Source organism: Ornithorhynchus anatinus, chromosome X1, assembly GCF_004115215.2.
Source record: "Ornithorhynchus anatinus isolate Pmale09 chromosome X1, mOrnAna1.pri.v4, whole genome shotgun sequence".
Classification (NCBI taxonomy): domain Eukaryota; kingdom Metazoa; phylum Chordata; class Mammalia; order Monotremata; family Ornithorhynchidae; genus Ornithorhynchus; species Ornithorhynchus anatinus.
In genome coordinates this window covers 74,629,210-74,654,354 of record NC_041749.1, presented here as the reverse complement: position 1 = coordinate 74,654,354, position 25,145 = coordinate 74,629,210, and the positions used below count along the sequence as shown (strand labels likewise).

General features: G+C 42.6%; 1 protein-coding gene across 2 annotated transcripts; it reads left to right on the top strand.

Moving 5' to 3' along the window:
- The first annotated feature begins 2,080 nt into the window (after positions 1–2,080).
- On the top strand, positions 2,081–24,554 carry IL17RB (interleukin 17 receptor B). 2 transcript variants are annotated; one of them, XM_029050441.2, is made up of 12 exons: positions 2,081–2,221; positions 5,706–5,730; positions 7,774–7,914; positions 8,288–8,415; positions 8,688–8,814; positions 12,602–12,649; positions 17,307–17,446; positions 18,194–18,259; positions 20,877–20,952; positions 22,404–22,481; positions 22,899–23,006; positions 23,971–24,554. In XM_029050441.2, exons 1-12 carry the CDS (start codon positions 2,132–2,134, stop codon positions 24,471–24,473), a joined length of 1,530 nt encoding a protein of 509 aa, XP_028906274.1. In that variant the 5' UTR covers positions 2,081–2,131; the 3' UTR covers positions 24,474–24,554. The 2 variants fall into 2 exon arrangements, with proteins under 2 accessions (XP_028906274.1, XP_028906273.1); XM_029050440.2 differs by having other exon boundaries at positions 20,877–20,961.
- The last annotated feature ends 591 nt before the right edge of the window (positions 24,555–25,145 follow it).

The following is a 25,145-nucleotide window of genomic DNA, read 5'->3' as shown; positions in this document are numbered from 1 at the left end:
ACAGCATCTTAAGATCCAGTTCATTTTTGACTCCATCTTCTACCATCACTTTCATCAACTTCATGCTTGCCAGTATTATGGGTGCCAAGAGCAGTTAGGGAACTTCCAGAGGCTTTTCCTAGGAACTGGCCTCTTGGGGATAAAGGATTCCTCCTTACATACAAATGTAATTTGTTGCATCTCTTGAGTTTGCAAGGAGTAAGATTCAGTTTCTCTTTTGCAGTTCTTAAAATGCCTGTGAGATGAATGCACAAGCAGGCAGCCATGAGGCAAAGGAGAAAAACTCTTCCGAGTGTTCCAGAACAACATTTCTGACCCATGGAGAACAACTGAATGAATATTATCATGACAGAGTGGCAGTATTATCAGTCATTCATATTACTCACAGTTTGCTTGACTTTTTTCTCCCCCAGATCCCAGAGAACTTTATCCAGCAACCGCCTGGATAAACATTCTTTCAGCAACATTCTTTCAGCAAGACACCCTCCTGCATGCACAATGAAGCTTTTTATAAAATATCTCCGTGCAACTGAAAAAGAGAAATCTAACTAGACCAATACTTTCCTGTGACCCACTGCTGGGTTTTAACAGACATGAAAGGAATGGTAAATTACAGATTGAGACCCATCTGTGTACAAATGCCTGGTGATTACCCTGAATAGAAAACTTGTATCATTCTGTCAAATTTTCCAGTTCCACTGACACTCCCTGTGGGGAGGGTTTAGGCTAAGGGCCTGAAAGCCAGGAGAACACCGTGTACCTTGCTCCATCTTATTTATTTTGATTGGAGCCATCTTGGAGTACAATATCCTTCTAAAACTATACTTGCAAAGTAGATTCTCAAGGCTTGAGTATAAAAAACTTTTCGATGTTTGCAGTTCTATGGCAAAGAACCTGGAGTGTGAGGGAGGAGTTAGAGGTTACTTTGTGGGGGCAGCAGCATGACCTAGTGGATACAGCACAGGCCTTGGAGTCAGAAGGTCATGGGTTCTAATGCAGGCTCTGCCACTTGTCTGCTGCGTGACCTTGGGCAAGTCACTTCACTTCTCTGGTCCTCATCTGTCAAATGGAGATTAAGACCGTGAGCCCCTTGTGAGACAGGGACTGTCCAACCTGATTTGCTCGTTTCCACCCCAACGGGTAGTACAGTGCCTGGCACAGAGTAAGTGCTTAACAAATATCACAGTTATTATTATGCCTAGTAATATACATGTCACTGTGTGTCTGCATGGTTTGATGTGTGTGCATACATGCGTGTCAGGGTGCATAGGGGGATGCATGTAGCGGGCACCCATGTCTGCAGGTGAGCACGTTTGTGCATATGAATGACAACAGACTCCCCCCAAATACTTATTCGCCCCCAACCCCATGTTAGAGAGGGTGTTTCCCAGTTCATTCATCCGATCGTATTTATTGAGCGCTTACTGTGCGCAGAGCACTGTGCTAAACTCTTGGAAAGTACAATACAGCAATAGAGGCAATCCCTGCCATTCACCCCCCAGTGAATCCAACGTCCCGAGAGCTCCTGCTCCGTGTGTGTTCCTATAATTCGGTGGGACTGGTGCCCACGGGCGAGTGTGGGTTCGCACGTCGTTTGCAGGGACTTGAACGTGCGCCTGTATCGCCGGGATACAGTGTTCCTCTTTGTGCTGTGTGGGTGGGCAATACAGTGTGGCTCAGTGGAAAGAGCCCGGGCTTGGGAGTCAGAGGTCACGGGCTCTAATCCCGGCTCCGTCACTTGTCAGCTGTGTGGCTTTGGGCAAGTCACTTCACTTCTCTAAGCCTCAGTTACCTCATCTGTAAAATGGGGATGAAGACTGTGAGCCCCATGTGGGACAACCTGATCACCTTGTATCCTCCAGCGCTTAGAACAATACTTTGCGCTTAACATAGTAAGCGCTTAACAAATGCCATCATCAATGCTTCGCCAACGTTTGCAGGGGGGAGGGGTGGCTTGATCGCCGATCTCCCATCGGCCGGGGGCGGAGCCGCGGACCTCGCCCGGAGCGAAGCGCACGAAGTGGGCGGTGCGGCCCCGGTGTCCCGGGGATAAGTGGCGGGGCCGGCCGGGAGACGGGGCGGGGAAGGAGCGAGTCGAAGTGAAGTTGAAACGGCCTGGCGGTTGGCGGGCATGCATTTTCCATCGCTGGCCCGGAGCGTCTTGCTCACCTTGGCGACCTTGTGGCTGGAGACCGCCGCCTCCCGTACATCTTTGGAACCGGTAAGCAGCTCGCTCGTCGGCTTCGCCGTCGACCGTTCCTCCCATCTCTCGGCTCTCCCCTGAATCTCTCCCCTTGCCGCCCTCCGCCTCTCCATCAGCTGGCCGTCATTCATTCAGTCGTATTTATTGAGCGCTTACTGTGTGCAGAGCACTGTACTAAGCGCTTGGAAAGTAGTAGTACTTTCCAAGAACTGTAGTTCCAAGAACTGTAGTTCAGCCACAAAAAGTGACAGTCCCTGCCCACAACGGGCTCACAGTCTAGAAGGGGGGAGACAGGCATCAAAACAAGTATGCAGCGCTTAATACAGTGCTCTGCACATAGTAAGCATAATAAGCAATAAATATGATTGAATGAATGACTACAGGCCGTTGAGTCTCTGCCTTGCTCCCAGCCTTCCCCCCGCCCTTTCTTTCAACTTCTTTCCACTTCGCCACGCTGCCTCGGTCCCCGCTTTCCGACTGTGTGCAGTCCAGGCAGCCAGGTCGGGCAAGATCTCATCCTCCCCGGGTGTTTGCCCGTGGTGAGTCCCATGAATACAAAGACTTCCTGCAGTAGATGGAATTGAAGCGGTCTTCCAAAATCTGGGACCCTCCCAGCTTCCCTGCTTGCTCTAGCTCTGGTTCCATCACAAGCCCCTTCGCGCTGCAGTTCTCCATAGCTCCGGCCCTCCCAGTGTTAATCAATCAATCAGTGTGTGGTCCTGAGTGAGCACTTGCTGTGAGCAGAGAACTGCATCAAGCGCTTGGGAGCGTACAATAGAAGAGACATAATTCCTGCCCTCGAGGAGCTTATCAAGTGTTTGTGAGACTAGTGTGACCCTGGAAGAGCAACCAGCCTCAGCTGGACATGCTGAGATTTATAGATCCTCATCAGACTGGACCAGGTGCAAGGAGATGGGATCCTAGTTGAGGCCACAAATAGGATTTCTCAAATCCTTATTCATTCATTTCATATTTATCGAGCGCTTGTTGTGTGCAGAGCACCGTATTAAGTGTTCTTTAGTCTTTTTAGTTGGTTTATCTGGCCTAGTTGCCCTTGACTTAGTCCTCCCCACTTAGTGCTTTTGAACTTATCCTTGCATCCCCTTTCTATACTGCATTTCAGTGTCTCTGTCCCTCATTAAACTGTAAAATCCTTGAGGTCAGGGATTGTGTCGCTATTGTACTCTCCCAAATACTTAGTACAGTGTTCTACACACAGTATGTGCTCAATAAATGCCATTCATTGATCTGGGTGCTAAGATGCTAAAAAGGAATATATTGATAATGTAACTCTTATGAAGAATCTATAGAGTGTCTCCAGGGTCTAAGCAAAGTAATTGGAGGATTATGGCCAAAAATCCCATTTCTGCCTGAATTTTTTTCAGATAACTGCTTTAGAATTTTGCTTTGCTTTGGTTCTGGTTAACTGGCCACTGTATGTTAGCTACCTCACAGAGAGTACTGAATAGTTCGATCCCTGCCTCTGAGGGATCACCTGTGATGGACACAGAGATGTAGCCTCTGGTTTGAATTTGTGATCATGATGGATAATGGATTGTTTGATATAGAAGAAAAACAATTAATTGGGAGCTAGTGATAGTGGCTAATAGCTGTTCCTTTGCTTAACTATAACTGAAAAAAATTGCATCAAGAAAGGATTGGGGGGATTTTTTTTATTTGACTCAACTTTACTGAAGCCAAGATTGCTCAAGTAATATCTATTAACACGTCTTTTGCTTTTTTAAAGAAATCACAGAACATGCCTCTTTGTTAAGTTTCTTTTTCAGAGATAAAGTTAGGCAACATGAAGCATCTCCAAATCTTTCATAACACTGATTCCATAGAGAATGTCCTTGGTGGAGTGGGAAGGAACCTTTTAATGTCCTCACTACTGTTTCAAAGAAACTGAGCAGCTGTTATATTTGGCCCTCCAGCACCTCAAGCTTAATATGTCCATAATGAACCCATCTTCCTTTCCAAATCTCCTCCAACTAACTTTCCCAACACAGTCAATTCCACCTTTCTCCTTGTCTCTCAAGCCCATAAGCTTGGCATTATCCGTGACTACCCTCTCTTCAACTCCCATATTCAGTCTGGTGCCAAATCCTGCCTGTTTTTTATTACATTTCCAGAATCCAGCCCTTCCTTTCCAACCAACAGCTACCCCGCTAGTCCAGGCACCTGTCATATTTCGGCTTGACTACTGCACCAGCCTTGCCACCTGTCTCCCCTCTTTAGTCCATATTTCACTCTGCTGCCTGGTTCATTTTTCTCAAACGTGGCTCAGTGGAAAGAGCCTGGGCTTCGGAGTCAGAGGTCATGAGTTGGACTCCCGGCTCTGCCACTTGTCAGCTGTGTGACTGTGGGCAAGTCACTTCACTTCTCTGTGCCTCAGTTACCTCATCTGTAAAATGGGGATTAACTGTGAGCCTCACGTGGGATGACCTGATTACCCTGTACCTGTATCTCCCCTAGCGCTTAGAACAGTGCTCTGCACATAGTAAGCGCTTAACAAATACCAACATTATTATTATTATTAAAACAACAACATTCTGCACAGGTCCTCCACTTGTCAAAAATTTCAACAGGTTGTACTGATTCCTCTCTATCAAGGAAAAACTCTGACGATTGCTTTTTAAGGTACTCAATTAGCCCTTTTCTGTCTATCCGCAGTCTTCCATTACACCTCAGATCACACTCTTCATTCTTCTCAAGATAACTGTCTTAAGTCTCATCTCTTCCATGCCAACCTCTTGCTCATGTTCCCTTCCCCTTATCGCCTCCTTACCCCTCCTCCCAACTAGAAATCCCTCCCACTCTATATCTGATAGATCACAGCTTTCCCCATCTTCAAAACCCTTCTGAAATCACATCTCCTCCAGGAGGCCTTTCCAGATTAATTTCTAACTTCCCCAATTTATAGCCCCCAGCACTCAAATCAGTCAGTTGTATTTGAGCGCTTACTGTGTACAGAGCATGGTACAAAATACTTGGAGAAAGTACAGTGTAACAGAGCTGGTAGATGTTTTTCCCATATCTGTACTTTCACACTTCCTAAGCACTTGAGGATTCACAACACCCCATAACACTTTTGTGTTACAGACTCTTACTTCTTCCTATCTGTAATTTACTTTAGTGTCTGTCTCCCCCACTAGACTGTAATATTCTTGAGGGCAGGGATCAGGTATTCTAATTCTACTATACTCTTCAAAGTGCTTAGTAAAGTGCTCAGTACACAGTAGGCACCCAATAAATACTGTTATCTTCCTTATTGGGGAACACCCTAACTTGGTCAAAAGTTATCTTCTTCAAATGCTCCAAGCATAAGTTTGTTTGCCTTCCTGCACCTCCCTATCGTTATCTATCCTTGTGAAGAAACTCAGAATCAGCAGTGTGATCATTTCATTGTTGCACATTGGTATCTAAAAAAAATATTGTTTTGAGAACTTCATCTGCATTTCCTGTGACTTATTGTAATGCCTGTTTTTTTCCTTTCTTGCAGTCTATTAAATGTAGTTCTGAAACTGGTAAGTGTATTTAATAATTGTGGTATTTAAGTACTTACTATTTGCTAAACACTGAGGTAGATTCAAGATAATTAGGTTGGATACAGTTCCTTCCCCACATGGGGATCAAGGTCTAAGGACAAGGGAGAAAAGGTATTTAATCCCCATTTTTCAGATGAGGAAACTGAAGCACAGAGAAGTTTTGACTTGCTCAAGGTCACACAGCAGGCATGTAGCAGAGCCAAGACTAGAATCCAGCTCCTTTCTCAGGCCTGTACTCTTTCCACTAGGCTATGCTGCTTGTACATATTTAGTATGCATTTTTTCTTTGTTTTGAATGGTTCAGATGATTGAAAGCGGGTAGAAGAAACTGGATGATGTCAATATCATGATACATGTTAGGAAGAGCTGGATAACAATACCTCCATAAACTGCATATGTTCTAAAAAATGCATGTTATCTTGCCCTAAACAATTCTTTCTCAGATAGACGTTTTGAATGTCAGTTTCTGGCTGCTCTAGCAACTAAGGCAGTGCCTCAAACTCTGTGAAACCCATATCCAGAGTCTCCAATTTGATTTCCTTCTTGATTCCACCAGGCCATAATTTGGCTTCATCCTAGGTGTTCCACTCTTGGCAATGAAGTCCCTGATACAAAACTATCAGGGGGCTAATAAAATATGATGAAAGGCTCCCTTTACCCCCTTACCCTCTACCATCCAGATGATTTTAAAATCCATCTTCCAAGAATCTGTTTATTGGCATGAGTTTATTGGAGATGACCGTTCCTGGAATTTAAGTATTCAAAGTAGCTGTCTAAACAATCACAGTCCATTGTGTTGCCTCCATACATTTATATCCAATCGTATTTATTGAGCACTTACTTTATGCAAAGCACTGTACTAAGTGCTTGATATACTTGTGTGCATTGCGTTGCCTCCAGCCATTTATATTCAATTGTATTTGTTGAGTGCTTACTGTGTGCAAAGCACTGTACTACAAGCTCAATATATACTTGATAGCACTTATACTTTCTCCTGACCGAAAGGAGTAGGTTTTCAACACCGCCAATTACTTTTGACAATCACAAAGTGGAGATAAGAACTTCCAGGGTCTTGTAGGATCATGTTTTTGGAAGATGTTTCAGCTCTTTTTCAAAAATGAGGCAGGTAGTCTCTCATGATATGGTTTAAGAGCAGCCTGGTCGCAGGGGAATGAACAAAATGCATTTCAAGATTCCTTTCAGCTCTGTGATTCTGGGATTAGCTAAATGTAATCAAGTAGGGGTAGATGGTACAACACTAAATTCTGAACCAGAGTCCACATGAAGTTAACACTCAGGATTCTCTCAGCTAACAAAAGATCTCCCATTAAATAATAACATCCCACTAGATCCTGTTACTCCTTGTTCTTTCTTCACTTCTGCGGTTTTAGCTGGACTTGCCTGCAAAGGAGAAAGAGCTAAGTTAACTTAAGGAATTTTCTTCATTACTTTTTTGCTTTTTAAAAATTGTATCTGTTAAGGGCTTACTATGTGCCAGGCACTGTACTGTGTTGGGGTAGATATAAGCAAATCAGGTCAGACACAGTCCATGTCCCACTTGGGGTTCACAGTCTTATTCCCCATTTTACAGATGAGGTAACTGAGGTGCAGAAAAGGTGACTTTGCCTGAGGTCACACAGCAGATGAGTGGCAGAGCAGGGATTAGAACCCAGGTCCTTTTGACTCCCAGGCCCATGTTCTATACATTATGCCTTGCTGCTTCTCAGACTTCTTGATTTCAAAGAATCTCCATGTCCCAACTGCCACAGTGAGCCTTTCACACTAAAGGAAATTAGCAGAAAAATGAATAAAATCTTAAATTCGTATCTAGTATATGTGAGGATTTCCTTACTTCAGATGTTGGAAATGTGAAATGTGAAGCTTGAGAATCCCCTCAATTAGCCAGTGCCTTCCAGTTCTGAAAGACAGAAAAACTGTGGAATTGGGTATGCTATATTTCATGTATTTAAGTCTGAAAGCATGACACACCTTATAAAATTGGTGATCATCTGATCTTTCCAGGCCCATCTGCTGAATGGGCAGTCAAACACCGTTTAACACCAGGAGATCTGCAGAACCTGAGAGTTGAAGCTGTTAAAGCTGATGTTGGGACAGAATCTGATCCAATTCATATGAATATTAGCTGGAAACTTAGAGAAGATGGTAAGTTCAGCGGGTAGAAGAAACTGGATGATGTCAAGATCAAATACAGTTCCTGAAGATTGCAGTTCCCATACGTTTTCCAGTAGGCCACACTTCTCGAAAGATAGACTCTCAATTGCAGCTTGGAAAGTTACCTGTGGATATTATACAGCAAAATTGTTGTGATGTCTTTTGGCCTTTCTTCACTCTTACATTTATTGGGGATACAAAAAGTGGCTGGAGGAGTGGGGAGGAGGGAGTACATTTTTCATCACTCTCTAGCTTATGAGAACTTCCTTTTTGATGATTGCTACCTAAAAATTCCTAGAAGGATCCCTGAATTCACAGGTCTCTAGCTCATCTCTTCTTGGTCTTCTCTTTTCTCTCATTCCAGCAAGCATCCGGGTGTTGACTGCTACCAAGATCTGTGTCCTTGGGAAAGGCAGAATCCAAACCTTCGAGTGTGTTCGATGCAACTACACTGATACATTTAAAAGTCAAACTAACCCCAGTGGGGACAAAGTAAGAACTTTTGAGAGCATAGTATTCTGACATTTGGAATTATATCATTTAAAAGCTTAGTAAATCTCAAAGTTATTAAATTGTGTGTTGAGTTCCTAGTTTTTTTCCCTTATATTTATTGCTTCATTTTGAATGGTCTTTTATTTACTGAGTCATTTATTAAAAATTCACATTTGTAATAGAATCCAGAAATGATTTTAATATATGCATTTCATAGTGCTCAAGAGATTCAGTGATACTTCTAGGGAAATTTTTTTCTTTTTGCTTTTTAGTGGCAGTTTCATTATGTTGGATTTCCTGTAGAATTGAATACACTGTATTTTATCAATGCTCATAATATACCAACAGCAAATATGAATGAGGATGCGCCTTCCATATCTGTGAATTACACATCACCAGGTAGGTTTACACAGGTTTTCATGTGGTTTATAAGTGTAACATGTTACATCTCTTTGTATTGCACAATCAATCGGTGGTATTAATTGAGCACTTTACTAAGCGCTTGGGAGAGTGCAATTTAACAGAATTGGTAGGCATGTTCCCTGCCCACACTGGTCATTAACAAACAGTTCAGAGACCATTTGTCACTCATTCAGAATTTTGTCAAATTAGCTTTCTTTTATGACTTCCAAAGGTCATTTTTAGAGTCATTCTGAATAGTCCCTAAATTTTTAATTGCAGCTTTTTTTTTAAATTGCATTCTCCCAAGTCTTGCCCAGAGCAGGTACTCAGTAAATACAATTGAATGAATAAATCATTTGCTGCTAAAATGTCCACCAAAACAGTGGACATCAGCAGGAAAGGTACTAAAGACGAAGCAGAAACTTCTATTTAGTCATTATATAAAACCGCATCTGATTACATAGAAATATTCACATCTGGAATTAGCTTGCACTTCTGTTCACATTTTAGGAAGGACAAAAGGTATAGAGAAGGGAAGCTGAATGATCAAGGTACAGTGCTCTGCACATAGTAAGCGCTCAATAAATACTATTGAATGAATGGATCATCTTCTGAACAACATGAGAAAAAAAAATTAGGGCCCCTTAGATGGGAAAGACAAAGGCTGAGAAGGGACATGTCTGAAGGGTTTGGCCAAAGACCACGATACCTAAACCAGAGGCACCCATTGATGCTTGATAGTGGAAAGTTCAAGACTAATGGAAGTTGATGCTCTTTTTAAAAACACACAGATGGTAGGAAGCATTTGGAAATTGTGAAAGTGTTCAAGAATGGCATGTAAATGAATGCTCCATAAGAAGTTGTAATGGGATATTAAAAGTTACATGGTACCTCCATAAACCTGGATGTTGAGGGCACTCATCGTAAACCATTTTCAAGTGTCCTTTGGTGCTAGCAGGGCTATTCCTAGGATTGATATGTACATGGCCACTCTGGCCAATCATGCCATTCCAGGGGAGGGATTTAAGGAGCAAAACTATTTTCCAGGGCAGTCACTGCTCTCTTTTTCTTCGTATCCTTTGCACCAAGTCTATGAGCTATTGGTTCCAGAAGCCCATTTGGTCTTGCACCGGCTCTGCTATTCAGTTTAGGAGAGAGGCATGATCCTCTAAACATAGAACTAGGGCAGTTGTCATGACTCCTTATGCCCTGGGTGCCACTAATAGACGCCACATATTGGGTTAGATGGACCACTGGGGTGATTGAGTATGACATTTCTTATTTTGTTCCAATTATCAGGCTCCAGCATCCCAATTTCCTTAGTTTTTCTCAGGTATTCTCAACTGATTTTTTTCAAAAAAAAACCTTGGTGCTTTTTCTCTGTCATCAGCATTTCTAGGTAGGGTATTACTCCTTGACACAATACGATTTCTTTAGTTGTGTGGTATTGGGGTGCATTCTGCAATTCGTTGTATCATTTGTATTTAGAAGCTAAAAGAATTAATTTTCATTCCACCATTCCTACCTGAAGAATTTTGTCCCGGGTATTCTTGCTCCTTCCTGACAATTTACAGGGTGATAATTTTAAGGTTTTCCTAGACTTGCAACAAATTGTTTGAGAATACTGATTCTCTTGCCCCCTCCTACCTTATGTCACTGATTTCCTATTACCACCCAATCTGTTCAGTTCACTCAAACTCCCACTTCCTCAGCATACCTTGATCCCATCTATCTTGCCATCAATTCCTTGCTCATGACCTCCCTCTGACCTGAAACTCATTCCCCTTTCATATCTGACAGGACACCACCCTCCTTACCTTCGAAACCTTATTAACATCACATCTGCTCCAAAAGGCTTTCAGTGATTAAGCCCTCTTTTCCCCTACTCCCTCTCCCTTCTGTGTTGCCTGTGCACTTGGATCTGTACCCTTTAGGCATCTGTGATATTCACCCCACAGCACTTATGTCTGTATCCATAATTTATTTTAATGCCTGTCTCCCCCTCTAGACTGTAAGCTCCTTGTGGGCAGGGAAAGCATCTGCCAACTCTGTTGTACTCTCCCAAGCGCTTAGTACAATGCTCGGCACACAGTAAGTGCTCAATGAATGCCATTTATTTGAAAGCACTTTGTGTGCTATTTTTGTTTAAATTCATATTTGATTTGGACTTTATCGGACGATCATTTAGTATTCAATGTTTTCCGTATAAAAGTAATAATAATAATAATGTTGGTATTTGTTAAGCGCTTACTATGTGCCGAGCACTGTTCTAAGCGCTGGGGTAGACACAGGGGAATCAAGTTGTCCCACGTGGGGTTCACAGTCCTAATCCCCATTTTACAGATGAGGGAACTGAGGCACCGAGAAGTTAAGTGACTTGCCCAAAGTCACACAGCTGACAAGTGGCCGAGCCGGGATTCGAACCCATGACCTCTGACTCCAAAGCCCGTGCTCTTTCCACTGAGCCACGCTGCTTCTCTAGTTCCATACATGTATTATTTCAAACTAAACTGACTGTCTAGGATCAATTGTCTTTACTTGCTGTGAGACCTGCTAATTTACTACAGACGCCACATCTGACTTTTAGAGAAATTCTATCAGCGCCACCTACGGGCCTTACTTAAACATCAAAGGGCAAGACAGGATTACAAACCATGGAGCCTGGAATGCAACCCACTAGCATCAGAATTTTGCACGTTGTCTCACTCCTTCACTGAACAGGGTATGTGAGGAGAACGAGTGACAGCAGCATATCCAGATAGCTGCTGCATGGTGAGCTAAGGCAGGGGGAACATTTTAAAGCGTAATGAAGCAAAGTCTCAGATGATGTGTACTTCTACAAGTCTGTAGCAGCAGACAGGTCAGCTTGGCATGTGGCAATAGTGTGGTGACTTAGATCAGAAGACAATCTTCGTGTGCACACAATGTGTATGGAATTTTCAGTCGTGCATTGGTCTTAGTGGCCTTACTTCAAACTTCTGCCTCCTGTCTCTCTCCTTTCTAGTCTCCTCTCTATTCTGCTGCCCAGATGGTATTTCTAAAAAACTTCACTCCACATCCTTCCCTCTCCTCAGAGAACTCCAATGGCTGCCCAACCATCCAACCATCAAATAGAAAGTCCTTGCCGTATGCTTTAAGATGATCAATTGACTCTTTCCTTCCTACTTAATCTCGCCGATCTCCTATCATAACCCAACTCACACAGTTCACTCCCAATTTACACACTCTACCTCATTCTAGACTTTCTTGCTGCTGACCCCTTGCCCATATCCTCCCACTGGCTTGAAACTACCTCCTCCCTTCATATCTGACAGACCACCACTCTCCCCACCTTCAAACCCCTCCTAAAATTACGTCTCCAAGAGGCCTTCCCCCATTAAGCCCTCACTTCCCTCTCTTCTGTACCTTCTATACATTTGATCCTGAACTCCTTAAGCACTTTGATATTCACCCCTCCCCCAGTCCCAGAGCACTTATGTACGTATAGATCTGTAATTTATTTTAATGTCTGTCTGCCCTTCTAGTCTGTAAACTCCTTGTAGGCAGGGACTGTCTATACCTCTTCTTTTGTACTGTACTCTCCCAAGCTCTTAGTACAGTGCTCTGCACAGAGTAAGCACTCAGTAAATGCCATTGATTGATGGATAAAACTTCCCCGTTAGTAGTTACATCTTCAAACTCTAGCACTAGCTAAAGTACATTTTTAGTCTATGAGTTTAAGATTTGAGGGCAATAAGGCTAATATGCATTTTCTAAAATACAAAAATAACTTCTAAATTCACAGGTTGCCTAGATGGGGTAATGAAGTTTAAAAAACGATGTGTAGAAGTGGGTAAGTAAATATTTTTGTTCTAGCCCTAGCTGGAAGGGGTAAGCAATGGGAAATAAGTTGTAGAATTCCTCCCCACCCCCTGCTCTTATTTGTCATATCAATAGTGAAATATTAAAAAAAAGCTCATGTAAATCTCATTCTACTTGAACAAATGTCAGGATGAGATGAGAAATAAAATGAGTTGTGTAGTATGTATAGAAAACAGGGTGTCCAAATTTGTTTGAGAGGTTCACTGTCCTGAAGACATTGCACAAGCAGAGAAACTCTCTCCATTAATCTGTGAGTTACTGTTTAAGAACACCCTGGTCTTTGGAATATTTTGCCATTTTGTTTAAATAACCTCTCAAGACCAGAATATCAGCTTCAGCATCATCCCATCCAATACTCTTGTGTAAAAGCAACACCATTTCTCTGTACTCCAGTGCTTCAGTACAGATTTTTCATGCAGAGTACTAGCAACAGGCTTTCTAAACCTTTTCCTAAAGTACAGTGGAATGTGAAAGCCATTGGGGATGCTAAGAGGTAGACAAACCTTGAGTTTTCACAAGCTTTGCAACTTCAAATCCCCAAATGTCATTGATGATTGAGTCAAATCAGTGGTTTTGACTAAAGGACCTGCTTTCTTGGTAGGAAGCTACTCCACTGTCCCAGTAGTAGAAGTAGTAACAGTGTTGGTTAAGTGCTTATTGTGTATGAAGCACTTTGCTAAGCCCTGGGAAAAATATTTAGTCCTTGGGAGTACCAGTAGAGCATCAGCCTCTAAGCTCTCCGTACTTCATTCATTCCTTCAATAGTATTTATTGAGCGCTTACTATGTGCAGAACACTGTACTAAGCGTTTGGATTGTACAATTCAGCAACATACTTGGAAAAAGCCAGCAGCCACACTCTTTCCACACCCAGTAGTGAGGTAAAGGGTAAAAGATCCCCTGGAATATGGAAAAGACCAGGAGCTAAGAGGATGAAGAGGAGCCTCTATTTAGCTCCTGACCCTGGATATCAAATTCGACATCTAGGCTTCTTTCCTGAAATAGGCCCTGGGAGTCAACATTCTACAACTGTACAGATTTCATTCAGATTAATCTCTTCCCCCCAAGGGTCCTATTCATTTGCTCACATTACCTGTGGAGAAGGCAGAGTGATATAGGGGAAACTCCCACTGAATCAGAATGCTTGGGCTCAAGTTTTAACTGCCATTTACTTTCTACATGTTTTAACAAAATCCAGAAAGTATTCTTCCCAGTTGGAGCAATATTAATGTCCAAGGATGTTGTCAGGAGAGAATAGATATTAGGGAAGATTCTCTCAGTGAGTGATTATACTCCATTGAAGTAATGCACTCTGAGAGCAGCCTCAACTCCATCATGCCTTAAGGTTAAAAAGGCTGCTGCTCTCTAGGCCCAAGCCAACTGGGTGATCTTGGAGATTGGAAGTGTCACTTCTCAAAACTATTGGCCCCATAGAACTGAATTAAAATTCTGTTTTAGGTGGCTTGGTGTGGGGTTTCCTTTTTTGTGGGGGGAAGAGGGTCTGACTTCCTCTTTAGGTCTCTCTTCCTAAGTGTTTGCTCCTCTGTTATTATGAATTAATGAATATTAAGCACCTACCATGAACTCCTCCAAAGACATAGTGGAACTCTGTTCTTATAATCTATTTTTTGATGTTATTGTTGTAGCTGTTGTTGTTTTTTTGCTTTTCCCCCGATTTTTCATAGACAAGTGGAAACCAATCTGAGTATCAGGCTCACCATCTGGGATGAGGGTGACAGTGGTGTCTGCTACTATAGAGGTTTCAAAGATACTCTATTCCAGGATCACAGACTGCACCACACTCCCTATTGGCCATCTCGCAATACTTGCGACCGAGCACAGGGCAACCAGAAGAGAGTATGGATAACTTGTCACCACTACTGCAAAAACAACTCGTGAAAACATCCTCCTGACAGACATACCTTTCTCTTTTTAGTCATTGGTCGTGTTGTAGCGCTGGCCCTCGATGGCTTGAGTCCCGTAAAGGTCCATTGCTCTATTTTTCCCACTCAGTTCTTCACTCAATTAACTTGTCCCCTTACCCCCCATCTTACCTCACAGATTTCCTAGTACAACCCAGCCCGCACACTTCACTCCTCCAACACCAACCTCGATCTCATCTAACTCAATGCCAACCTCTTGCCCTCGTCCTTCCTCTGAACTGGAACTCCCTTCCCCTTCATATGTGACAGACTACCATACTCTCCCCTTTCAAAGCCTTATTAAAATCACATCTCGTCCTTAGAGGCCTTCCCCGACTAAGCCCTCATTTCCCCTACTCTCTCTCCCTTCTGCGTCACCTCTGCCCTTGGATCGGTTCCCTTTAAGGAAGTGCGATAGTCACCCCACCCTCAGCCCCCAAAGCACTTATATACATATCCGTAATTTTTTTTTTTATATTAATGGTAGCGTTCCCCCTTTAGACTGTAGGCTTCTTGTGGGCAGGGTATATGTCTACCAACTCTGTTGTATCATACTCTCCCAAGTGCTTAGTACAGTGTACTTAGTACACAGCACTTAGTACAGTGCTTTGTACACAGTAAGCACTAAGTAAATAATTGATTTCTGGATAAAGGGTGCCAGAGATTCTCTCTGACCCACTTATGGATGCAGTTTCCCCATCAGCAGTGTCATCTTTGGACCCAAGGACAGCTTACACAAGAGAAAACCCCAACTTGAAAATACAGCACAGTGCCCTTAGTTCCTCTCTATCATGAAGGGCAGGTAAGTTCAGTTCTTGGGGACCACATGGAGCAGCAAAGGTGTTGGAAACATGTAAATCACCACTTGGTTCTACATCCCAACACTCTCCTCCCCCCAGCCCTTCCACCCCGCAGAAACCCATAGACTTGACCTCTCCTTCTGAATAATAAGAAAATTGAACTCAATGAGCGTGCTGTGTTTGGAGTGCTCTAAGCACTCAAAAGGCTATGATCCTCCCCTATTTAGAAGGATGTGGATGTTCAGGCACTAGAGGTTGTTTGCAAAGATGGCTTTAGACTTTCTTTGAAAGAGGGAGCAATTTAGTAATACTATCAAAAGCATAACAAATTTTAAAACCTCTAACAATTTCAAACTCCTCATGCATTGCCTTTTGAAACAAGCATAACTTAAAAAGAAAGTTGATTTGGCTCTCTCAATTTTTTTCATGCTCATTAACATGTTTACTTTACAAAAATGAGTCAGGAAATTGTGCGACCATCACTGACTCAACTATGTAGTTGTTTGCACATGTATCATCATTCCCTTACATTCTTAAAGCCTCTCTTTGAACAGCCACAACAGAGAAACCTCCCAGTGTCAGCTACTGCTGCTAGCCTCTTAGTTTATCGAGCCCATTATTGAGCTTATTGTTATATTGTACTTTTCACTCGAGCTTTACTGTTATATTGTACTTTCCCAAGTGCTTAGTACAGTGCTCTGCACACCGTAAGCATTCAATAAATTGAATTACACAGATCCCTTACCCATCCTGGCTTGAAGCAAGGCAACCCAGCCTGCACTCCATCATCCTCAAATTGTAGTATAGCTTCACTTTAACACCCCCCTTCTTCCCCCCCTCACAACCCCCAAGGAATATTGCCCTGTGGGGAAGATTCCAAAGAAGTAACTTTAAACACATTTGAGCTGGAAATAAATTCCACAAAAACTTCTCCCCGCACAGTGGCTACCTGGGGATGGCAGAATGCAGACAACTGCTCCCAGGTGGTTCATTGCTATCCCCTGGACCTCCTTCAAAACACAGCTGTGTCTGGTTCCATTCCTGTAGAGGAGTAACCACCAGGTAGTTAAGCCAGAGTCTGTGCCACTTCAGACAGGGGTGCACAACAAACCAGGGCACAGCCAGTTATGACTGCTCTGGATGAGCTTATTTTGAGGGTTAATAATCACCCCAGTATGTAAACAGAACCTTACTGACCAAAATGAGCAACTGCAGAAGCTCACAGGCATGAATGAATACAACCACAGGAAACATAGAACAGAGAGGCAATTCTCAGTTGTTAGACTAATTTTTTTTCCCCCTCCAGTTTTGTGAACTATCCAAGCTTTGCTTCTCTGGTCCTCCCTTCTCTTCTTTGCCCCTTAGTTCTGCTGCAGTAGCTCTGCTGTGGGCTGGGTGCTTGCTTGCCTCCTCCCTTATATTGTGGAGAGGCTAATTGGCTTGATCATGTAATAATAATGATAGTATTTGTTACGGGCTTACTATGTGCTGAGCACTGTTCTAAGCGCTGGGATAGATACAAGGTTATCAGATTGTCCCAACTGGGGCTCTGAGTCTTAATCCCCATTTTACAGATGAGGTAACTGAGGCAAAGAGAAGTTAAGTGACTTGCCCAAAGTCACAGCTGACAAGTGGCAGCCCCCATCCTGCCTGCCACCAGATTGGCAAAACATATTAAACCAGAGCATCTTGGTGATTTCTCTGTAGTGTCCAACCCCTCTGCCCCTTGCAGTCCTGTAGCATGAAAGTTATGTGCCCTAGAATATAGCAGGCAAATGAGCACCTTATATATTTGTTATGAGCTAATGAACACTTGCTTAGTTTTAGATGTAGGGGAGGAGGAAAATATTTGGAGACTTAAAGAGAAAGGTATCAACATCATTATTCACACTTTCCTTACCCTACAGGAAGTCTCTGGGATCCAAAACTCATTGCCTGTAAGAAAGAGAAGTCACTGGAAGTGACCTTTACAACCAGTACCCTTGGAACGAAGTACTCCATTTTGGTTGAGATGGATGACCCTATTGGAGTGATTAAGAATTTTGAGGTATTTCTCCCCAGCCCATCCTGTCCCTTCTCTCTTTCCTCTTTCTTATGCTGTCTTGATCCAACCCTCCCCTCCAATGACAACTGAAGAAAAATGAAAATGCAGATAAATAGAAATCCATTGGAAGAAGAAAGATCTGATTTCTTTTTTGGGAAGGAAGAGAATGAATATGAGTCCTTCTCTGAAACAACCTGGCCTATATAGCAATTATTTTTGAGTAATATATTTAATGATTTAAAAATAGTTCTAGGTATCATCAGGAGTGGAAATTGGAGAAACAGAGAGTAACTGACTCAGTGGCTTTTAAGGGCCCATTTGCTTGGCTAATAATTTGTATGCTATAAGCCTTTTCTAAAGCTACAGTATTCAGAAGGCCTAGCCTTCAACTCTGCCCGCTCCCTGTTCTAGGTTCTGCTTCAGTCAGTATGATGCAGTGATATTTTGAAGAGTGTGCATCCAGATCGTCTTCCTGGAGCCCTCCTCAGTGGACTGTTTCTGCCTCTAATAGCTAGCCTTTTAATTGTTCACCACTGTGAACCATGAACTGGAATTGTAGAGGTTATATTCAGTAGGCTAAATGTCACACTTTGAATGTTAGGTCCATGAAATCTAATCTTGTGTAAATGTAGTTATTGGATGAGGTGCAGACTCATTTGCAGGCTTTGGCTTCCCCCACCCCCACCCATTTCTTTATGTAGCTTTTGCCTCCTAATTCTGTACCTTGATTGTTCCATTTATCTGCATTAGAGAAATCAGACCCGTGTTTCTGTAACAATCGCAGTGCCTGAGGAAAGTGAAGGTGTTACTGTGCAGGTAAAATTTTATCTGGTTCGTTGGAAAGGACAGATTTCGTCACCACAAAGCAACTAAGAGCAAGAAGAGCTTTATTTCCAGTTAGTCCATTAATGTTGAAAACCTCAGTAATTTTCTACCTCTATTAGATTTATTGTGGCTTGTTCCTTCAAAATGACTAGGTAGACAAAAAAGAAGTCCTGCAGTATGTTCTGCTGCCTTAAGGTATTTGGTTGATCATCAAAGACCTTGACTTTACATGGCCTAGTGGGCTGAGCATGGGCCTGTGAGTCAGATCATCTTGCTCATCCAACCCACATATTCAATCTGGCACCAAATCCTGTTGATCCAGCCTTCACAACATTGCTAAAATTTTCCCTTTCCTCTTCATCCAAACTGCTAACATGTTGAACCAAGCACTTATCCTATCCTGCTGGGATGACTGCATCAGTCTTCTTGCTGACCTCCCTGCTTCATGTCTCTCTCTACTCCAGTTCGTATTTCACTCTGCTGCCCAGATCATTTTTCTAAAAAAACATTCAGAACATGTTCCCCCACTCTGCGAAGAACTCCAGTGGCTGCCCATCCACCTGTGCATCAAATGCCTTACCATAGGTCTTAAAGCACTCAATCTCCTTGCCCCTCTTCTACCTTAACTCTCTGATTTCCTACAACTCAGCCCACACACTTTGCTCCTCTAATGCCAACCTACTCACTGTACCTCATTCTCATCTATCTTGCCGCTGACCCCTTGCCCACTTCCTGACTCTGTCCTGGAACCCCTCCCCCATCATATCCAACAGACCATCACTCTCCCCACCTTTAAAGCCTTATTGAAATCACATCTCCTCCAAGAGGCCTTCCCCAACTAAGCCCTCATTTCCTCTACTCCCTCTCCCTTCTTCATCACGCGTGTACTTAGATTTGCATCCTTTATTCACTCCACCCTCAGCCCCACAGCATTTATGTACCTATCCATAGTTGATTTATATTAATGTCTGTCTCCCCCACTAGACTGTAAGCTCTTGTGGGGTGGGAACGTGTCTACCAGCTGTCATATTGTACTCTCCCAAGTGCTTAGTACAATGCTCTGCCCACAGTAAATGTTCAATGAATTTGAATGATAATCCTGGCTCTACCGCTTGCCTGCTGTGTGACTTCAGGCCAGTCACTTAACTTCTCTGGGCCTCAGTGTCCTCATCTGTAAAATGGGGATTCAGTACCTGTTCTGCCTCGTACTTAGACTGTGAACCTAGTAAGGCACAGAGATTGTGCCCAACCTGATAGCTTCCCAAGTGTTTAGTATCATGCTGTGTACACAGTAAGTGCTCAGTAAATACCACTGATTGTATCTTCAAAGCCTTACTAAAATTATATCTCCCCCAAGAGGCCTTCCCTGACTAAGCTCTCACTTCCCTGTCTTAGCCCTCTCTTCTGTATCATTGCACTTGGGTCTATTTGCCTTAAACACTGTTAGTCACTCCTTGCCCATCCCCACAGCAGTTATGCTCATATCCATCTGTAATTCATTTTTATGTCTGGTTTTATAAATTCCTTGTGGGTAGGAACCACTTATTCCTACTCCTCCTACTCTCTTTCCTGTCTAAGCCCTCCTATCCTCCTCCCCGACTAAGCCCTCCTATCCTCTTCCCCAACTCCTTTCTGTGGCCCCCTGACTTGCTCACTTTGTTCTTCCCCCCTTCCCAGCTCCATACCACTTATGTATACATCTGTAATTTACTTATTTATATTAATGTATGTCTGCCCCTCTAGACTGTAAGCTTGTTGTGGGCAGGGAATGTGTCTGTTCATTGTTATATTGTACTCTCCCAAGCACTTAGTACAGTTCTCTACACATAGTGAGCAGTCAGTAAATACCATTGACTACTCTTTTTGTATTGTGCCGTGCACACAGTTAGCGCTCAAATGCCATCGATTAATCTATCGCAGGGCTTAGTACAGTGCTTGGCCCATAGTAAGCACTTAAATACCATTATTACTGACTTTAGTCTTAATTGTAAATAGCAGCAACACTGGAAATTAGAGAATAGCATTCATGATCCCCATTTTACAGTTTGGGAAATGGAAGCACAGAATGATCCAGTAACTAATCCAGGAATAGATCCCAAATTTTGCTCACTCCCAATCCAAGATGACTTGCCTTTCAGACTTAAGGGCTTGTGCTGTGCACCATAACAGGAAAACTTCTTCTCTGGGTGTATGTCGAGAAGCAGCATGGCTTAGTGGCAACAGCACAGGCATGGGAATCAGGACATGGGTTCTAATTCTAGCTCTTGTCTGCTGTGTGACCTTGGGCAAGTCACTTAACTTCTCTGTGCCTCAGTTACCTCATTTGTAAAATGGGGATTAAGACTGAGCTCCATGTGGGACAGGGACTGTGTCCAACCTGATTAGCTTGTATCTACCCCAGTATTTAGAACAGTGCTTGGAACATAGCACTTAGTAAATACCAGTTATGATGATGATGATGTGAAGAACCTGGGAATGTCATAAACTAGGTTTGGACCGAAAAAAACATTGGGGATGAAGATGGTATACAGATTGGGGTGGGGCTACATTAGTTCAAACTCAGAAATGTAATATTGTAAATGTTCTAATTCTCTTGTTCTCCCCTCAGCTAATTCCTTACTTCCCTAAATGTGGCAATGACTGCATAAGGCGCAAAGGAACTATCCTAACTTGCTCAGAACCAGGTGGAAGTGGTTGGTTTTTTTCAAGTGTTTTTCAGTATCAGAGGGACAAAGCAATTTGCCAGCTTGTTACTGTGTAAATGTAAGATTGGTAAAGGGTTCGATAAAGGAAGAAGACTTTACCATTTAACCCTTTTCTGCCACATCAGAAGATATCAAGTATCTAACCCCTCAGGCCAGCAATTTACAAAAGGAATGGCAGGCACAGCAGTGGTTATAGTCTAGGTATTTTAGAAAACTTTGTGCCGGAAGTCGAAGCATAAAAAATTTGAAGCAACCTGAATGACTGGTCTGAATTAAAATAGAACCTAAAATAGTACAACAGTGTTTCAGCCCCATATGCTAAGTGTTACACATAGGGTGGGCGTGATTTGAGCCCTTACTGAATCTCAGCCAACCCCAAGTGAAAAGAAGCCCAGATCCAGCTGGGCCCAATCTGGTTTAAGACAATGAAGGAAAGGAATGAGTAGGACAACTATGTGTATTGTTGGAATTTGCAACTTTAATATTCATTCAATTGAATGAATATTTATTGAGCTTTTACTGTGTGCAGAGCACTGTACTAAGTGCTTGGAATGTACAATTCGGCAACAGATAGAGACAATCCCTGCCCAACAACGGCCTCACAGTCTAAAAGGGGGAGACAGACAACAAAACAAAACAAACAGGCATCAATACCATCAAAATAGATTAATAGAATCATAGATATATACACAATAAGGACACATGGACCCCACACACATGTGAGTTAATGTCCCTGACAGAACCACAGCAGCTACACTCATTAGGCCCTTCAATCACCTTTCTTGGCTCCAGCCTGCTAGGCAGCCTTATATCAGATGACAGGGAAGAATTGAGGAAACACAGCCATCCCAGCCCAGGCTACTTAACCCCCAAATAGGACACGTACCCATATAGGGCACAATCTCAGAAGGGTGTTAGGGTTCAGTTGTATGTTTTTGATTGTCCTTTATTTAAACATGGGACAGTTCCTCATTGTCCTTGCTCATGAGGGGGCTGAATGTTGCTGGGTTTGAGGCGATGCAGGAGAAAGGAAAGGCTGGGTTAGGGTTGACTAGTATACAGGATGTTAAGATGCTAAGCTCCTTTAGGACAAGGACTGTATTGTTAGACTGTTTCGTCTTCTCCCGAGATCTTAGTACAGTGTTCCGCACACAGTAAGCACCCAATAAACACCATTGATTCTAAGGGGCTCAGGGACCAGAGTAGTGTAGTGCTGAACTGGATGTGATCTGGAGAAAATTGGTGGGCTGAGCAAGGGGTGTAACATAGGTACTGACTAATGAGTTTGCAGCATGTTTTAGAGTGTTTGCGAACAGTTCATCTTTCGCTTGTGGGGTTGTTTTGTGTTTCGCTGTGGGCTGTGGTGAAGATAATGTGGGGTGTCGTGGGATGTAGTTTTGAGTAATAACATTCCATTAGTTGTCATGCAGATCGACTACTGAGGAACCTGAACCGCTCTACTCCCCAAGATCTGTCTTCTACTGGGAAAAGAGAGATCATGGAAGAAAGTAAGTGGGGAGAATTAGGAGGTGAGAAGAGAAGTGGAAGAAGAGGGAAATGTCAAGCAGATGGAAAAATATACTAGACATCGCCCTGTTTTCTCTCTAATTGGCTTCATTTAATACTGCTTCTCTTTCTTTTCCTTCTGCTCTACATTGGGATTTTAGTTCTTAGTAAATCTTTAATTGACCTGCTTGCACCACCATCATTTATAAAGTAATATCGGCATTTGTAAATGAATATAGCCCTAGGGAGAGTAATTTATTAAGGAAAAATACTCTCCTGGCTATTTGAAAGCTATTTAAGACTTGTGTCCTTGTTTTAAGCAGATCTGAGACTGATTTTCGGGGGAGAGCTTGCAACTAAAAAATGAATTGAATTCTAACTTTATTTTGAAGGCTAAATGACCTTTCTTTTCTAAATAGGAAGCAACAAAACCATTTCGGTAGGAAGCCACTTGCTTTTAATCTTACCTGCTTCATTTGTAGTTACATGGGTTCTTGCTGCTGGCGTATATTTGATTTGGAGGCACGGTAAGAATTGAATCTCATTCTTCATAAGAGAGTGTGGCACCTCATCTTGGCTTTGAAAAAGAACTCTCCATTGTCGTTAGATTTTACCTTGGTGTTAGTACTCTATGTTTGATAACTTAACTAGTTTGCCCAGGTGGTAAATTGCAAGCTTGAAATACCTCTAAAAATAATGGGTCAGAGTCTCACCCAACATAACTTGAGGATTGTCTTTGTAAAATGAAGAAAGCATAATTATAATGTGAAGGCAAGTTCTAGCCCAAACCTTGCTTTTTCCATTTAGAGAAGCAGTGTGGCCTAGTGAATAGAGCACAGGTTTGGGAGTCAGAAGGACCTGGGTTCTAATCCCGGCTCCACCTCTTGTCTGCTGTGTGGCCCTGGGCAAGTCACCTCCTTTGTGTTGATCCCTGTGTAGTGGTGTATGTAAGAAGCTACATATAGAAACATATCCCCTTCCTGTAATAAAGTTGGGGAGATACTGTGGATGGCTCAGTGCACACCATCACCACCACTTACAGAAACAACTCAAGCAGGTGTCCTTCTAGCAATAGGACATATCTCATAGTTATTGGCATGCCTTACTTGAATGGTGGTAGAGACTTTGGTTCTAAACCTCCCTTTTTTGTAAATTTCCTCAAAAGTTTAGCCCCAACTTGTGATAGAATGACAAAAGTGAATTTTAAGTTTGGTCTTAAATGGATTGGAATGAAATAATGCTTAATGGGAAAGCTTTGCATTCTGCAATAAAAATGATCTTGACTATGCCTCAGCAATGTTCTGAGATGTGAATGTTCCTTATGATCCATAATATTCAGGCAGTGGTGGACACTGATAATTCTCATTCTTTTCCCTTTTGTGGAGAATCTCTAATCAGAAGCAAACTGTTGGTCATTGCATGGAATGAAACATTTCATTACTTATTTCTATTAGCTGCTAATCATGAATTTCCTATATCTTGGTTTTACAGAAAAAGTTAAACAAGTGGTTTTCCAAGCCACAAAGCTACAACCACCCATTAAAGTTTTGGTTGTATATCCATCAGATGTATGTTTCCATCACACAGTTTGCTGTTTTGCTGAATTTCTTCATGATCACTGCAGAAGTGATATTATTATCGACAAGTGGCAGAAAAGGAAAATAGCAGAAATGGGCCCAGTTCAGTGGCTTGCCACTCAGAAGGAGGAAGCAGATAAAGTCATTTTTCTGCGTTCTAGCTGGAATATTACAATGTGCGAAGTTACCTGCCACAAAGATACCGGAGGCCAGAGTGAAAGTTCTCAAGAGCTGTTTATGCTTGCATTTAACCTGTTCTGCAGTGATCTGAAAAGCCAGTCTTTGCTACACAAATACATGGTCGTCTATTTCAATGAAGAAAACTCCTCAGATAATTTTAGTGCCCTCAACCTTTGTCCCAAATATCATCTCATGAAGGACACTGATCTCTTCTGTAGAGATCTTCAAAACATCTAAGAGCCCATGCCATGAGAAGGCAGAAAACATCCAGTCACCCCAGATCCTCACAGAAATAAAGAAAATACAAAGGAATTTGTATAAAGTAGGAGTAGAGCATTATTTGTACTACTGTAACTGAAGGAAACAAGGCACCCTCTTCAGACTCTTTTGGTAGGTGAGACCATTAGGCCAAGAATTTGGAGGCGATTCTTTTGTTGCTTGGGAATTTTACAGGGGGAGCAAAGTCCTCAAAGGCTTTTACTTCCTGCTTATTTGACCATAATTAATCCTGTTGCATTAATCATTAGCTTTTCTTTGGCATTTACTGGTATAATACTTTACAATTTCCATTAATTAGTGACTATTGAGCATTAGGTACTCTACTAAATAATAACCTCCTCACCTACACTGTAAGCTCCTTTTGGACAGGGACTGTGTCTACTGCTATATTATAATAATAATAATGGCATTTGTTAAGTGCTTACTATGTGCCAAGCAGTGTTCTAAGCGCTGGGGGAGATACAAGGTAATTAGGTTGTCCCACGTGGGGCTCAGTCTTCATCCCCATTTTACAGATGAGGGAACTGAGGCACAGAGAGATCAAGTGACTTGCCCAAAGTCACACAGCTGATCGGTGGCGGAGCTGGGATTAGAACCCATTGTACTCTCCCAAGTGCTTAGTACAGTGCT

What these genes read in the sequence shown, in the direction of transcription:
- IL17RB (XM_029050440.2), top strand. Translation starts at nt 2,132, where the DNA reads ATGCATTTTCCATCGCTGGCCCGGAGCGTCTTGCTCACCTTGGCGACC. An exon ending in AAGAGAGATCATGGAAGAAA is followed by an intron (nt 22,482 to 22,898) that starts GTAAGTGGGGAG and finishes TTTTCTAAATAG; the next exon opens with GAAGCAACAAAACCATTTCG. An exon ending in ATATTTGATTTGGAGGCACG is followed by an intron (nt 23,007 to 23,970) that starts GTAAGAATTGAA and finishes TTGGTTTTACAG; the next exon opens with AAAAAGTTAAACAAGTGGTT.